Source organism: Stigmatopora argus, chromosome 8 (genome assembly GCF_051989625.1).
Source record: "Stigmatopora argus isolate UIUO_Sarg chromosome 8, RoL_Sarg_1.0, whole genome shotgun sequence".
NCBI classification, from domain to species: domain Eukaryota; kingdom Metazoa; phylum Chordata; class Actinopteri; order Syngnathiformes; family Syngnathidae; genus Stigmatopora; species Stigmatopora argus.
The window spans coordinates 17,991,522-18,008,866 of NC_135394.1; the positions used below are offsets into that span (position 1 = coordinate 17,991,522).

The 17,345-nt window shown below is 42.7% G+C and overlaps 2 protein-coding genes across 7 annotated transcripts in view; one reads left to right on the plus strand and one right to left on the minus strand.

Moving 5' to 3' along the window:
* The first annotated feature begins 1,807 nt into the window (after window positions 1–1,807).
* cc2d2a (coiled-coil and C2 domain containing 2A) overlaps window positions 1,808–17,345 on the plus strand; it is a 94,797-nt gene continuing 79,259 nt past the window's right edge. For all 4 annotated transcript variants that reach the window (XM_077608273.1, XM_077608272.1, XM_077608277.1 and 1 more), the window contains exon 1: window positions 1,808–1,876. The gene's annotated coding sequence lies outside the window, so the exon portion shown is untranslated. The remainder of the gene's footprint in view (window positions 1,877–17,345) is intronic.
* Window positions 7,864–17,345, minus strand: part of prdm5 (PR domain containing 5) — a 33,719-nt gene continuing 24,237 nt past the window's right edge. For 2 of the 3 annotated variants that reach the window (XM_077608279.1, XM_077608281.1), the window contains exons 14-15: window positions 15,289–15,374; window positions 8,988–9,279 (exon numbers count right to left, since the gene is read on the minus strand). In XM_077608279.1, coding sequence (XP_077464405.1) covers window positions 8,992–9,279; window positions 15,289–15,374 — 374 coding nt within the window. In that variant the 3' untranslated portion in view covers window positions 8,988–8,991. Of the gene's footprint in view, window positions 8,067–8,987; window positions 9,280–15,288; window positions 15,375–17,345 lie in introns of those variants that run through there. The other variant, XM_077608280.1, reaches the window with a different exon arrangement.

Consider the following 17,345-nt stretch of genomic DNA (forward strand, 5'->3'; position numbering starts at 1 on the left):
AAAAAAACAAAAAAATATAAATAACAAAAAAAAAAAAACATGGATGGAGGAAAAAAAACAACAACACGGTGTAGGAGTGGTTTGCGCATTGGTCTCACAGTTCTGGGGGTCGTGGGTTCGATCCCAGCTGGGTCTTCTTTGTGTGAAATCCCCAAAACATGCATGCTAGGCTAATTGTATGCTAACTTATTCCTAGCTGTGACTGATCAGGATCTTTTTCTCCGTGTGCCATGCGATTGGCCACCCATTCAGGGTCGATGGCTGGGATCGGCACCGGCACCCCCCGCGACCCTCGTGAGGAATAGCCCCTCCGAAAATGAACGGACGTACTTCAGATACGTCAGAAATGGCCGGATTCCAATCCGCACCATTGGCCAAAAGTTTTGAGACACTCTCCCATTGGTTAACATGCGAAAGCGTCTCAAAAGTTTTGAACCGCCGTAGTTCAAAGACGAGGCAGGCCGGCAGCCGTCAAAGTGGCCATTGAAGCCGGGCTTATTTTTCCTGCCATTCTTTGAGCGATGAGCTCATTTACGGCGAGAAGCCGTCACTCAGCCGGCGACCCCGAGTGACCCCTCCAAACCGGCTTTCCTACCCGCATAGCGGGCGTCGCCCATCACATCCCATCTGGAAGCTTTTCTCGGAGACCCGCGGCGTCCAATCGACGGTCCGCCGCTCACTTTTTGCCAGCTAATATTCCAAAAATTGTCGAATTAAGCCCACAAAAGAATCCATAGTGGAAACCACATTCAGCTGCATTTCTTCGATTTAACACTAGAGGGCGTTAGTTACCGAAACATTGTAGTATTCCGCTATTTTCTTTTCCATGAATAAACGTATATATTTGAAAAATAATCCAATGTTAGGAATAAATCGAAACAGCCCGAAGCGCGAGTGGTTAGCGCGTTTGCCTCGCAGTTCTGGGGTCGAGGGTTCAATCCCAAGTGGGTCCTCACTGTGGTGAGTTTGCATGTTCTCCCTGGGCTTGTGTAGGTTTTCTCTGGGTACTCCACTTTCCTTCCATGTGTCCACAAAAACATGCAAGCTAGGCTAATTGGATGCTAACTTGGATATGATTGGTTGTCCTTTGTTATTGGCTGTCTATTACCGATGTCGTTTTTATAAAACTTTCATTTATGATTTATATAAAATTGGCATTTTTTAGTATGTATATGAATTTATTTAGAATTTTGTGTCTTAAAATAAAAGTTTCAAACTGGATTATACTATTTTGATAGTTGATTCGTTTTTCTGATGATCGGGGGAAAAAAAGGTCCAAACAATTTGACATGAAAGAGTCGGCAGTACTTTTTAATTTATTTATTTTTGTACCGGAGCGAGCGATTGGCCGGTCGTCGTCCTCATTTCCGAAGTTGTGAAGAAACTCGAGTGCTTGTTGACCCCAAATGTTTCCAAACAAGAGGAAATTCGGGCGAGAAAGCCGAGCCTCGGCGGGGGTCTTGTTTTGGGAAAAGTCGGATTTTGCCAACCAACGCCGCCGCGCTCACCTTTCGCCGCCCGCACCTTTCTTCCGACTGGCCTGGCGTTCAAAGCGTGCCGTGAAACGCGATCCTCCTGACGCGGGCGCCAGATAACTGGAAGCAGATTGGTCGTCATCAAAGGCCGCTCCGTATTCGACCGCAAACGCCGTTCCGACAGGTGTCGCCGCTTTTCGGGTTTTCATTCTGACCCCGAAAGGTCCCGCGACTCGACTTTAGCGGCTATTGTTATCTCACGATACGGCACCCCGGACCTCCATCCCCAAAACGAGCATGCTAGGCTAATGAAACAATCCAATTTGTCCGCAGGTATCGTCTGGCGACCGACTCAAGCTGCTGGGATAGGCTCTAGCACCCCCGTCATCCTTGGATAAGCGGTACGTAAAAGTAATATATTATTCTAAGCAATATGCTATGTCATACTGTACTATATTATATTATCCTAAATGCTAATTCTATACAATACTACTCTACTATTTCTAAGCTATGCTATACCATAACATAGCATAGCGGTACCAAAAAAATGCATGAATAAATGACTATATTATGCTCTGCTAAGCCATACAATACGCTAATGTTCTGCCATACAATATTGTGCTATGCTATAGCATGATACCATACTTATTCTATACTATACTCTTCTAAGCTATGCTATACTATAACATACCATAGCGGTACAGAAAATCAATGAATAAATGATACTATATTATGCTCATGCATGATGCTATGCTATAGCATGATACCATCCTACACTATGCTATATTTTATGATACGACATGTGTCCTATGCTTATTCTATACCATACTACTTTATACTATACTATTCTTAGCTATGCTATACCATTACATGCCATATCGGTGCATATTAGCAATATGCTCATGCTATGCCATACCATACTACGCTATGCTATACCTTACGATACGACGTGTGTCCTATGCTTATTCTATACCGTACTACTCTATACTATATTATAAAAAAAACTATTCTAAGCGACGCTATACCTGCTGATGCTCTAGCACTGGGGTAGGGAACCTATGGCTCGGGAGCCACATGTGGCTCTTTTGATGGGTGCATCTGGCTCTTTGCTAACCTGTGAGCTAAAATATGGAAATCGCTGTTGACAGAACTGAGATATTACATTTAGAACTGCTTTAATCTTCATTTTTTTTGCTATAATCTTCATTTTTTTGCAGTAGACTCTGCTGGAATGCACCCTCTCATTGATTAGCAACAGCATAAGAATCTTATAAAAAATATTCAGTTTTTCCACTTTAAAAGTGGTGAAATTACCCCCAAAAATTGAACAGGTACTCGTTTAAATGTATGTATTTTGACTTTTAAATTCGTAGTATGGCTCTCAAGGAATAACATTTGGAAATATGAATTGTTTGTGGCTCTCTTCGTCAAAAAGGTTCCCAACCCCTGCTCTAGCATAACATACCGTAGCAGCCCGGAAAATGAAAATGCTAAAATATGCGATATGCTCATGCTAAGCCATACCATACTAGGCTATGCCATAGTACATGATACCCTACTTGGCTCTACTTTCCTGTTCTCTGCTATACTTTAAGATATTCCATATACTAGCCCAACGGTCCAGAAAGAAAAAAAAACAATGAATTGTAGCCGGGCTGTCAATTCATCGGCGGCAAATGTCGTTAGATGGTCCGAAGCCGGAAAGTAACTCCTGAAAATGTCCCGGCCGGGGGTGGGGGGGCTATTTTTCAGGCCCCTTTCCCCGCCTTATTTAGAAGGGAGGTCCAAATTTACGAGCACTCCGAGGTCTCATCCTTCAGTTTGACTTATGGGATCAAGGCCGACGCCGTCTTCTGACTTGCTGATTTGATCGCTGGGACGGTATAAATCGCCGCCGCCGCCGAGCGCCGGGGGCTTTTTCGCCTTCCACTTGTGATTCCGCAACGCGTGGACGTTTACGAGAAGCTGAAAAGTTTCCAAAAGCGGCGCAATGTCAACAAAGGATGCCCATTAAAAAATGGCATTTAACCAAAAATCATTGGAAAAATCCATTCATTCATTTTTCTGAGCCGATTTATCCTCACAAGGTTCGCAGGGGGTGCTGGAGCTTATCCCAGCTGACTTTTGAGCACATAGTGGGGGACACCCGGAATTGGTGACCGGCCAATCGCAGGGCATGAGGAGACAAACAACCAATTGCTCATAGCTAAGGGCAATTTAGCATACAATTAGCTTAGCATGCATGTTTTTGGAATGTGGGAGGAAACCGGAGTACCCGGAGAAAACCCACGCAAACCGGAGAGAACATGGGGAGGGTGATGGAGCCTATCCCGGCTAACCACGGGCAGGGGACACCTTGACAGCCAATCACAGGGCACAAGGAGACAAACGACCAATCACTCATAGCTAGGAACAAGTTAGCATGCCATTAGCCTAGCTAGCTACCATGTTTTTGGAATGTGGGAGGAAACCCGGAGATAACCGATGCAGGCAAGATCCTGCAAAATCCACACAGTGAGGACCTACCCGGGATCGAACCCACGACACCAGAACTGTGAGGCCGACATGCTAACCACTCTTCCACCGTATTAGTGTTAATAGTAAATAGTATTAAACAACAAATAGTATTGAAGCAAAATTAGTTATCACGGGAAACTAAGTTACAGTTAAAAATAACACTATTTGGAAAAAAAACGATCTAAAAATCCGTAGCATATCCCTCAGCGGTGGATCTGGCAACCTGTTCCTACGTTATCCCTCAACGGTGGATCTGGCAACCCGTTCCTACGGCAACAGCCGCCGGCACGTTGGCTGGCGCGCCCGCGCATGGCTGAAAACCGCCAGCGGGGGCACCGTAATGACAATCTATGGAAAGTGAGGTGTAATTAAAGAGGGAAAATTCAGCTTTGCGTGGCAGATGCCAAGGCTAGCTGGCTGCTAGCAAACGACGGGAACGGTGACGTCTTCTGGGAAAGTCCCCAAAGAAAATCACGGGTTGACGTGGGTACTTCATCACCCTCGCCGTACTTTCCCCCCAAATCAAAATCTATCAAATTTTAATCTCCACTTTAAACTTTTAAGGTCCCACTCAAAAATAGATTTAAGATAGGGATTTTTGGGGATATGGAAGAAAACTAGTACCCGGAGAAAACCCACAAACTCCACACAGGAAAGTCCAAACTTGGTATTGAACCCTCGACATCAGAACTGCAAGGCGGACGGGCTAACCACTCGACTTTTTTATTTTATTTATTTTTTACATTGTTTGGCTAGGTGGTTAGCATGTCATCGCCTCGACCTGACGGTCCTGGGGTCGTGGGTTCGAACCCCGGTCGGTCTTCACTGTGTGGAGTTTGCATGTTCTCCCTGGGCTCGCCTTGGTTTTCACCGGGTACACCGATTTCCTCCCAAAAATATGAATGCTAAGCTAATTGTATGCTAACTCATTCCTAGCTTTGAGTGATTGGTCGTTTGTCTCCTTGTGCCCTGCGGTTGGCTTGCCACCGATTTAGGGTTCTCCCACGGTTGGTGTGGGTTTTCTCCGGGTACACTGATTTCCTCCCAAAAAAATGAATGCTAAGCTAATTGTATGCTAACTCGTTCCTAGCTATGAGTGATTGGTCGTTTGTGCCCTGCGATTGGCTTGCTACCGATTCAGGGTTCTCCCACGGTTGGTGTGGGTTTTCTCCGGGTACACCGGTTTCCTCCCACATCCCAAAAAATCCATGCTAAGCTAATTGTATGCTAACTCGTTCCTAGCTGAGTGATTGGTCGTTTGTACCCTTCGATTGGCTTGCCATTGATTCATGGTTCTCCCACGGTTGGTGTGGGTTTTCTCCGGGTACACCGGTTTCCTCCCACATCCCAAAAAAATGCATGCTAAGCTAATTGGATACTAACTCGTTCCTATACTCCGCTCTCCTCCCACATCCCCAAAACATCCATGCTAAGCTAAATGATGCTAACTCGTTCCTAGCAATGAGTGATTGGTCGTTTGTACCCTGCGATTGGCTTGTCACCGATTCATGGTTCTCCCACAATTGTTGTGGGTTTTCTCCGGGTACACCGGTTTCCTCCCACATCCCCAAAAAATGCATGCTAAGCTAATTGTATGCTAACTCGTTCCTAGCTATGAGTGATTGGTCGTTTGTGCCCTGCGATTGGCTTGCCACCGATTCAGCATTCTCCCACGGTTGGTGTGGGTTTTCTCCGGGTACTTCGCTCCCCTCCCACATCCCCAAACATCCATTCTAAGCTAAATGATGCTAACTCGTTCCTAGCTTTAAGTGATTAGTTGCTTGTCTCCTCGTGCCCTGCGATTGGCCGGCCAGCGTTCCAGGGTGTCCCCCGCCTAGTTTGCTGGGATAGGCTCCGGCACCCCCCGCGACCCTTGTGAGGATAAAGCGATTGGGAAAACCAACTAATTACTGTTTAGCTTTTAGTTGGAAAAACGTGGTTGTTCCAAATGACCTCCCTTTTTATTGTGCCCTTGTTGGTTTAAAACGCCATTTTTATGACTTCCTGTTTATTTTGAAAGGCTTTTCAAGCAACATTAGTCATCGATTCATCAAAGCCAGGCATAAAAAAACGGGAAAAACAAACGTCAACAGTTGTTTTTGAGCAAATTCCAGTCAACTTCTCTTTTATGTGGCTAGCGCACATTTAGCACCTGTTAGCGTCGGGCTAAGTGGCGCTTAGCATGAGAACAGGGAATGTTTTTCCATGGCGACGGCGGCGACCTTTCGTCATCGGGCCCGTCGCGTAGCCAGGAGGCGACAAATCCCCCGGCGGCCACGACGTACGGACAAACGCGGCGTCTTCTCACGCTGACGAAAGGCGCGTTAGCTTAGCGCAAAGGCCTCAATTACAGCGGCCCGGAATAGAAGGCGGATTAACGGCCAGACGTCAACGCTTTGAATCGGCGTCTGGCTAACGCGCCATTACGTCAAGTCGGCGGTGGGACATCAAACGCGCCTCGGGGCTTTGTTGTGGACGCCACGCCGACGAAAAAGTGGCGCGATGTAACGTGGAAAATGGCCGCGGGTTTACGGCAATGATTCCAATAATGACGCCATTATGGCTCCACGTGAAATATGACCTTGTTGTAGAGTAAGGGTGTCAAAGTGGCGGCCCTGGGGCCTAATCTGGCCCACCGCATCATTTTGTGTGGCCCAAGAAAGTCAATGATGAGTGCCGACTTTCAGTTTTAGGATGAAATTCAAATGAAGAGTATAGATGTATATTACATTTCCTCATTTTCCCCCTTTTAAATCAATAATTGTCATTTTTTTAAACCATTTTTTCTGTGTTTTTAGTTCAAAAATCATTTTGTCAAATCTAAAAAAATATATATAAAAAGCTAAAATAAACATTGTTTTAGATCTATAAAAAACTGAATATTCAGGGCTTTTAATCCATTTATTAAAAAAAAAATCTAAATATTATATCTAAAATGGTCCGGCCAACATGAAATCGAGTTGACGTTAACGCGGGATTTTTTAATCCATTTTTTCTGTGTTTTTTGTTCAAAAATCATTTTGTAAAATCTAAAAAATATATATATATATAAAAAGCTAAAATAAACATTGTTTTAGATCTATAAAAAACAGAATATTCAGGGCTTTTAATCCATTTATTTAAAAAATATCTAAATATTATATCTAAAATGGTCCGGCCCACGTGAAATCGAGTTGACGTTAACGCGGCCCGCGAACCAGCCAGCATCTGACACCCCTGTTTTAGAGCATATTTAGCATCAGCGGTAAATCGTGGCGTTGTTTTTTGACGTAATGTGATGGGATGACGTGATTTTGGAGCTACAATGTTTTTAATTCATATATTTATTTATTTAAGATACAGATGAAGCTAACAGGAAATTTTAGCATTTTTACAATCCAATCTTTTCACTTCTATGCTATCCTCATGCTAATCTATAAATTTCTATTAATATTGTTTTCATCATTTCATTAACGTTTAATACGAAACTTTGTTATTTCACAATGCACAAAATCAAACTATGATTGTATTAAATGATTTTATTTGTAATGTGAAACATTATTTTCACCATACAATGTTTTCACTTTGTAACATAACTAGTTTATCACGTATCCAAGTACATGAAATGATCCTATTTTTCAATACATTTTCGATAGAATATTTTAAATGATCTCATTTCCAAATACGACACATTTTGAGATCCAATTTTTGTCTTTCCAACCTTTTCCGTAACAAATATAAATTAACCAATTCCGATACACACATTAAAAAAAAAAAAAGCGTTAGCCACGATTTCTTCTTTCAAAACGTACCTGGGTGGATAAGCGTCATTCCCGTTGACTTTTAAAAAAAGATAAATAATAAAAAGCTGCACATACATTACTGCGGGGGAGGGTTTTTTCATTTTTTGTGTCCCTCCGATTGGTCCGTTTAGGCGTCCGTCTCTCCGTGGACGTTCTCCATGTGAACTTTGAGGTAGTCGTTGCGCGTGAACTTCTTGTGGCACAGCTGGCACTCGGCCATTGGCCGGTTGGGGTTGTGCGTCAGTTTGTGGCGACTCAGCATTTTCTTCAAGCTGAAGGATAGGTCGCACACCTGACGGACAAACATCCACAGCGTCTTTTGTCATACCTCTACTTACAAATTCCTCCAAGTATGAAATATTCATGTTACGAAACCCTTTGATAGGCAATTGGAATCATAAATTGTAAAACAGCCGTACCACTACTTACGAATTCCTCTAGGTATGAAATATTCAGGTTACAAAACTTGATACGCAATCAAAATCATAAATTGTAATACAGTAGTACCTCTACTTACAAAATCCTCCAAATTCGAAATATTCAGTTTACGAAACACAGATATGCAAATAAAATCATAAATTGTCATACCTCTACTTACAAATTCTTCCAAATTCGAAATATTCAGTTTACGAAACGCTTTGATATGTAAATAAGTCATAAATTGTAATACAGTCGTACCTCTACTTACAAATTCCGCCAAATACGAAATATTCAGGTTACAAAACACTTAGTTTGATATGCAAATAAAAGTCGTAAATTGTCATACCGTCGTACCTCTACTTACGAATTCCTCTAAGCACTAAATATTCCGGTTACGAAGCACTTTGATATGCAAATAACAGTCATAAATTGTAATACAATAGTACCTCTACTTACGAATTTCTTTAGGTACGAAATATTCAGGTTACAAAACCCTTTGATATGCAAATAAAATCTTAAATTGTCATACCTCTACTTACGAATTCCTCCAAATAGGAAATATTCTGTTTACGAAACACTTTGACATGCAAATAAAATCATAAATTGTAATACAGTAAGTAGTACCTCTACTTACAAATTCCTCCAAATACGAAATATTCAGTTTACAAAATGCTTTGATATGCAAATAAAAGTCGTAAATTGTCATACCGTTGTACTACCTCTACTTACAAATTCCGCTGAATACGAAATATTCAGGTTACGAAACGCTTTGATATGCAAATAAAAGTCGTAAATTGTCATACCGTTGTACCTCTACTTACGAATTCCTCTAGGTACGAAATATTCAGGTTACGAAGCACTTTGATATGCAAATAACAGTCAAAAATTACAATACAGTAGTACCTGTACTTACACATTCCTCTATATACGAAACAGTAATCGGACGTCAACGGGTTTAGCGGGTTTTGAGCGATACTCACGTCGCACTGGAAAGGTTTTTCGCCCGTGTGCGTCCTCATGTGCTCATCCAGACCTCTTTTCTGACTAAAGGCCTTGTTGCACTCGCTGCACTTGTACGGCTTTTCCTGTAAACACAGACAATAACAAGTTACTGGAAAAATGTAGTAGCAGTGGTAACACTACTATTTACTAAATAAATGGCTTTCATAACAGGATTTTTTTTCACGACGAGTGACACATCGTAAAAGCCTTAATTGTTCCAGTACGACCAACTAAAGCCTTTGAATATGATCCAAGTATTTTGAAAAAGAGGGAGGAAAGGAGATTTAGTTATAAGTTATTAAAAAAACATGGTGGTTGAGTGGTTAGCGCGTGGGGCTCACAGTTCTGGGGTCGAGGGTTTGATGGCAGGTAGGTTCTCACTGTGTGGATTTTTTTTTGTATGTTATCCCAGAAAAAAAAAACATGGTGGTTGAGTGGTTGGTGCATGAGGCTCACAGTTATGGGGTCGAGGGTTCGATGGCAGGTAGGTTCTCACTGTGTGGATTTTTTTTGTATGTTATCCCAGAAAAAAAAAACAAATCCATGAAAAAACAAAAACAAAAAAAACATGGTGGAAAGTGGTTGGCGCGTGGGGCTCACAGTTCTGGGGTCGAGGGTTCGATTGCTATTGGGTTCTCACTGTGGATGTTTAATTTTTTTAATGTTCTCTCAGGTTTAGCGGCGTCAGCTTTTTTCGGGTACTTGGGTTTCCTTCCACCATCCCAAAAACATGGCAGCTAGCTAGGCTAATTAGATGCTAACATGTTGCTAGCCTAGAGTGATTGTTCGTTTGTCTCTTGGTGCCCTGGGATTGGCTGATTACCATTTCACCTATTGCCCGTGGTTAGGTGGGCTAGGCTCCAGCACCCCCGTGACCCTTGTGAGGATAAGCCGTTCGGAAAATGAATGAATGAATGATTATAGCGGCGCTAGAGGTAGCGTCGGCACCGTGACGCTCCTATTGGTGCGTTCGGGATTTGGCTCTCGAGCCATATTTGAGCGCCACATATGGCTCTTGAGCCATAGGTTCCCTAGTCGGTGCTAGTTGATGAAAAGTGAAAGCGGCCAATGGAAAGGCGCTTTTGTTTTCCAGGAAGTGATTAGAATGCGCACCAAGATGGCTCCCTTTGGCCGTCATCGGGGCGTGACTCCAATCTGACGGGCGCCGTTGTTCGCCGGCGAGATAGCAAAGGAAGCTTTGGGCATTTTTTTAAAGGCCCGTCGTCACGGCAACGGGGGTGAAGCCATGCAGGAAGTCTGGGGCCTGGGAAATAGCGCTATCGTGTGGGCGGGGCACGGCCGACGCGATCAACAAAAGGCGCCATTTGTGTGGCTTTGGGGGTGGGGGGTGGGGCCTGGGGATGGAAGGGGGGCGGTCCCCGTTTTGGGCTTCACGGGTGTCCAAATTTTTGGTCTCTAAAGTCCACACGCTGAAAAATAGACGGATTTACATATGGTTCCAATCACATGAAATGGTGAAATATTAACTCATTGCCATTAACAGCAATAGATGTCCAATCCGTTTTGACTGTGAGGGTCGGCAGCGATCGTTTGATCAAAATTGATGTCAATATTCATTTGTAAATGTTGATTTAATGTGCTCAAATCAGAAATGATCTTCCTGTGCTAACAGTTAGCATTCTAGCAGGCAGGAAAAAATAGCATGTTTAATTTTAAAACTTTTAAAGACAATTTTGTTAATGAAAAACATGAAATTTAGCCTTGTTTTTACATGAAAATTATCTTTATTATGAAGTTGAAACCCGAAAAATGATCATGTTACCGTGTCGGTATGTGTCAATTAAATCAATATTAATCTAAGAATTCACAATTTTAGCTCAAATCAGTGTTAGCGATGTCCTACGTTAGCAGTTAGCATGCTAACACTCAGGAAAAAATAGCATGTTTAATTGTAAAACTTGAAAACACAAATTGTTGACCAGGATTTTTTTAAATATTAAAACATGAAATTTAGCCATATTTTTACCTAAAAATTCGCTTTAATATGAAGTTGAAACCTGAAAAATGATCAAGTTACCATCTTAATTAAATCAATATTAATATAAGAATTCAATACTTTAGCTCAAATCAATGTTAGCAATGGCCCAGTCCTACATTAGCAGTTAGCATGCCAATATCTATTCAAAATCTTTCCATTGCATTTTTGTCCAAAATCCATCGAACTGCGTGATTGGTGTAAAAGCAGGAAGTGGCAGCTAAGCCACTCCTCCAACGCTTTGATCACAAAGACTCGCTTTTAGCCGCCAAAGTTGAAAGGTCAGGGAACACATGGCCGCGTACCCACAATGCATCGTTGCGCGTGACCCCGCTAACGCGCCACATGTGTACCTGTCGACCCTCTCGCCGCACCAGCTGTCCAGGCGCGCCACCTTTGACCCCTCGGAAAAAGGCCCGGCTACACTTTTTGTTTGTTTACACCGTGTGGACAGGAAGTGGCGGCTTCGGATTTCGAGACCGCGTCCCACGTGGCGCGCCAGTCGAGTCCGAGTCACCCGATTTTGGTCCCGATCTGATACCAAGGAAATGGGGAAATAGGTCCTTGTGTCCTTGTACGGCCATTTTGGTTCTCATTTTGGAAACTGAGAAACCAGGTCGTTTCCGTTTTTAAAAAAAAACATTTTATTCTATTTGTTTGTGTAAGTTAGAAAACAAAACAAAAATTCTTTCCCGTTCTCCGGGGGAAAAAATGGTGCCTGAAAACCGGAAAACGAGCCAAAATGGTCAATGTAGTTTTCGGCCATTTTGGTTCTCATTTTGGAAACCGAGAAATCAGGTCGTTTACGTTTTTAAAAAAAGGATATTTTATTGTATTTGTTTGTGTAAGTTAGAAAATCAAAAACAAATTCTTTCCCGTTCTCCCCCAAAAAAAGTTGGTCCTTGAAAACCGGAAAACGAGCCGAAATGGTTCATGTACTTTTCGGCCATTTTGTGTCTAAACCAGTTTGTTTACATTTTTTTTAATCAATGTAAATTATAATACGAGAATAAAACTTGGTCCTTCAAAAATGGAAAACAAGCCGTAGAGTACCTTCGCTAATAAATATTAACACCAGGGGACGACAAAACCGCGGTGCATTGGGATAACGAAAAAGCTAACACTTAAAAGTAGATCCATACTTGTTGTTTTTACTCGATTCCGATCCTCTGAAAATGAAGCGATCGGATTGGCCACGTCTCCGCTGGGTTTTCTTTGAACAGATTTCAAGTTCTGAAAAGGTTTCATCTTTGTTCTGATCCTTTGGCTTGGCTGGGCCAACTTCTCATTGGTCCTTTGGTGGTGGCGCTTTTGAACGGCGGTGTTTGTCTTTAATTTGGCGACTCAGCGTGGAAATCAAACCAAAACATTTTTGCTGGACGTGCGTCCGGGCACCTTTTTTTAAAAATAGAAACCTTTCAAAGGCGGCCCGCTTCAAAAACGCCGTGGTTAAAACGCCGCCCGCTAACCGCGGCTTTTCCACGCGTTTCATTCTGTCTCGCCGCCGCCGCCGATGCTAAACATACACGCTGAAACTAGCGTGCGCGAACGTCGACCGCTGGGGGAGGGGCCTCGCCAAGTAGGGTTAGCTTACCGTATTTTCCGGACTATAGACCGCGTTTTTTTTTCAGTTTGTCTGGATTTGCAATTTAGGCTCAAGTGGGATTTATATGAAGTCATTCCTTTTCCAAACCGCTTATCCTCGCAAGGGTGGTGGGGGGTGCTGGAGCCTATCCCAGCTGACTTCAGACCAGAGGCGGGGGGACACACCGTAAATCGGTTTCCAGCCGATTGCAGGGCATGAGGAGACGAACAACCAATCATTCATCGCTAGGAACATGTTAGCATCCAATTAGCCTAGCATGCATATTTTTTGGAATGTGGGGGGAAACCGGAGTACCCGGAAAAAACCCACGTAGGCCCAGGGAGAACATGCAAAACGCCACACGTAGACCGAACTGGATTCGAACCCAAAACCCCAGAGCTGCGAGGCCGACGCGCAAACCACTTCTTCACCGTGCTGCCATGTTTTTTGATTCAATTTTTTTTTAAAGATTTATGTAATTTTCCCGGCGAACTCCCTATTACGTTTCTGTACTGAATCACTGAAGAATTTTAGTAGGAAACTCATCCAAACTGGATTCGAACCCAAGACCCCAGACCTGCGAGGCTGACGCACTAACCACTTATCCACCGTGCGGCCATGTTTTTAGATGCAATTATTATTGTTTTTATGATTTATTTAATTTTGCCGACAAACTCCCTATTACGTTTATGTACTGAATAACGGAAGAATTTTAGTAGGAAACTCATCCGTACTGGATTCGAACCCAAGACCCCAGACCTGCGAGGCCGACGCACTACCCACTAATCCACCGGGCTGCCATGTTTTTTTATTCTATTTTTTTTAATGATGTATTAATTTTTGCCTAAAACACAATTCAAATCAAGTGAAAAGTTGACAGTGGGCCTGCCGACTGGACCGTTTAGCAAAAATGTAAACATTAGCTACTTGAAAAATACGTCAAGGAAACGGCTGCCAACTTTCCCCAGCTTGTATATACAGCGGATACGCCTCCGTATATAATATAGAGGGCTTTTTTTCATGTGGCGTTAGCCTCCATACGGATAAAAGCTAAACATACAGTAAGTGGGCGACCTCTGTTTTTCTACTTCGTGCACGCCACTTTTTGTGGCTAACAGGAAGCTTTATTGGGCTAAATGCGCGCTGAGTCATTCGCCGTCAATCACGACGAGCGGCGTGGCGACGGGTCGTCGGCAGGGCGACCGTTTTGTTTCAATTGAGTTGGATGTTTACGCTCATTTTAAGTTGTTAGCTTGCGTGAAGTTGATATTTTACGTTTAGGGGGCCCACGTTGAGCAGAACTTTGCTGAATTTAGCCCAGTGTAGCAAGCTAGCATAATTCGCTAGCGGTGGATTAAATTCAAATTTCGCATTTCTGGGGGAAATCTTGAAGTCGGGAGACCTTGAAATGTTAAAGTAGGTGAATTTAGACCACGTGTGTCAAAGTGGCGGCCCGGGGGCCAAATCTGGCCCGCCGCATCATTTTGTGCAGCCCGAGAAAGTAAATGATGAGTGCCGACTTTCTGTTTTAGGATCAAAATTAAAATGAAGAGTATAGATGTATATTAAATTTCCTGATTTTCCCCCTTTTAAATCAAGAATTGTCATTTTTTAATCCATTTTTTCTGTGTTTTTTAGTTCAAAAATCATTTTGTACATTCTAAAAATATATTTAAAAAAAAAGCTAAAATAAACATTGTTTTAGATCTATAAAAAAACAGAATATTCAGGGCCTTTGATCCAGTTCATTTAATCCATTTATCAAAAAAAAAATCTAAATATTTTATCTAAAATGGTCCGGCCCACATGAAATGGAGTTGACGTTAACGCGGCCCGCGAACCAACCCGAGTCTGACACCCTTGATTTAGACCCTGTGTAGTCAGCTAGCTTAGCTTATCTTAACTAGTTGTTGTCGATGGATTCTGTCATGGATTTGTTGTAGTTGTTAAATTGATATTTCACGTTTTTGTAGGGAAATCTTGGAGTGGGGAGAACTTGAAAGTGTGGGAATTTTGCCCCTGCATAGCCACCTAGCTTAATTGATTAGCTAGCTGTTGTCAATTGATTCTGTCATTGATTAGTTGAAAATTGATATTTTATTGTAGGAACTTAAAGTTAGCGTGAGTAGAACCTGAAAAATGTAGTGAACTTGAATTGGTCAAAGTTAGCATAGTCAGCTAGCTCACCTGACAAGCTACTTGTTGTTGTTATTGTTATCACTCGATTCCCGCATTGATGAGTTGTTAAATAGAAAGGTGACATTTTGGTGGCTAAAGCTAAAGTTGTGAGTGAGCTAGCTAAAAAAGAGGTGAATTTGACATGCTAACTTATGCTAACAGCGGCTAAACTCATGACAGCGTTTGAAGGTTGTACTTTGGAGAGCCAAGTACTTTTCAGGCCGAAAAACACTTGCTAAATTGCTCACGTAGTTCAAGTGAAGAATTTGGTGTCCGTGCTAGCGACACGTCCGTAAGACGAGCGCCGCCAAACAGATGTTTTTGGAGACTTACCCGGGTGTGCGTGCGGATGTGCATCTTCAGACCGTCGTTTTTGCTGAAGGCTTTGTCGCAGTAGGGGCACTGGTAGGGACGTTCGCCTGGGGGGACGGAGACAAAAAAAACACTTTTGCTGTTAAATCACACCAAAAATAGACAATACTGATTTTCGGAGTACTAAAAAACATTTTTTTTTCAATCTATATGGCATGTAAATGAGTCCTCATTGTAAAATCTGGTGCTAAATAGGCTAAAATATCCTCAAGATATTTAGTTTACTACTATTTTCATTTTGTATTTAAAAAAAAAAAACGTTATCGGTGTAGTATTGACATGAAAAGAGTAAGAATTTGTAAACAAAAAAATGTCAAACAGGTGTCAAAGTGGTGGCCCGGGGGCCACATCTGGCCCGCCGCATCATTTTGCGCAGCCCGAGAAAGTCAATGATGAGTGCCGACTTTCTGTTTTAGGACCAAATTAAAATGAAGAGTAGAGATGTATATTAAATTTCTTGATTGTCCACCTTTTTAATCAATAATTGTCATTTTTTAATCTATTTTTTCTGTTTTTAGTTCAAAAATCATTTTGTAAAATCTAAAAATAAATACAAAAGCTAAAATAAACATTGTTTTAGATCTATAAAAAACAGAATATTCAGGGCTTTTAATCCATTTACAAAACAAAAAAATCTAAATATTATATCTAAAATGGTCCGGCCCACATAAAATCGAGTGGTGTTAAAAAGCGGCCCGCGAACCAACCCGAGTCTGACACCCTTGCTATACATGCATATAGTACCTTGCTGTAATACAAAGAAGTCCCACAGCTCTTTCTACTTTAGCTACTTTAGCGAGATAACTCTGAATGTTCTTCTCGTCGTAAAACGAGCTAAAACCGCAAGATTGCATAACGAGCGGAGAGGAGAACAGCCGCCTTTAATTAGGTCTCGTGGAAACCACCACTACGTCTGCTTTATCTCCAAAGTCCACTTGACCCGGCTACTGGCTAACGGCTACCGGCTAACGGCTACCGGCTAACGACCTAGCGGCTACCGTTGTTTGCTTTGGGCCGCCGTCAGTTTTGACCCGCCAAAATAAAAACTTGCGCTTCGGGGAGCCCTTTCGCCAGGGAAAAGTCACTGCCCCCCCCAAAAAAAGTAAACCCCGCCCCCCTCCGACCGATCTCCATCTGGGCTCGAAGGACGACAAAGGGGAAGTGACAAGCTGTCAGTCAAAAGGCGGCCAGGACACATGGATGTATTTTAGCGTGCTCTTGATCCGCTCGTAACGCACTTGATTGCTCGACATTTGGAAAAAGAGAAGCGTGAGGTCAGCGTTTACGAGCCACCAAAGGTTTCGGACGGGTGGGATCCCATCCAAACCAGCCCGTTTTATCGCGCCGCCACGCCGGGAGCCGACGGTGGCGGCGGCGCGTGCGCCGCCGCCACCGACGGCTTCGTAAAATGTCTGCCGCGCGCGTGGGTTTTGGGGGGCCTCCTGCCGTGGCCGCTTTTTACGCGTTTGTTAAATGACAGAATCTTAGCGGAGTACCGTATTTTCCGCACTATAAGGCGCACCGCATTGTAAGGCGGAGCAGCCGTGGAGGTGGCGGTGGTAGTCGTAGGGGATTGTGTTATACATTCACTAGATCAAGGGTGTCAGACTCGGGTTGGTTCACGGGGCGCTTTAACGTCAACTTGATTTCACGTGGGCCGGACCATTTTAGATATAATATTTAGATTTTTTTTATACATAAATGGATTAAAAGAACTGGATTAAAAGCCCTGAATATTCATTTTTTTTATAAATCTAAAACAATGTTTATTTGAGCTTTTTTAAATATATTTTTAGATTTTACAAAATGATTTTTGAACTAAAAACACAGAAAACAATGATTAAAAATGACAATGATTGATTTAAAAGGGGGAAAATCAGGAAATGTAATATACATGTATACTCTTCATTTGAATTTGATCCTAAACGGAAAGTCGGCACTCATCATTGACTTTCCCGGGCCACACAAAATGATGTGGCGGGCCGGATTTGGCCCCCGGGCCGCCACTTTCACACCGG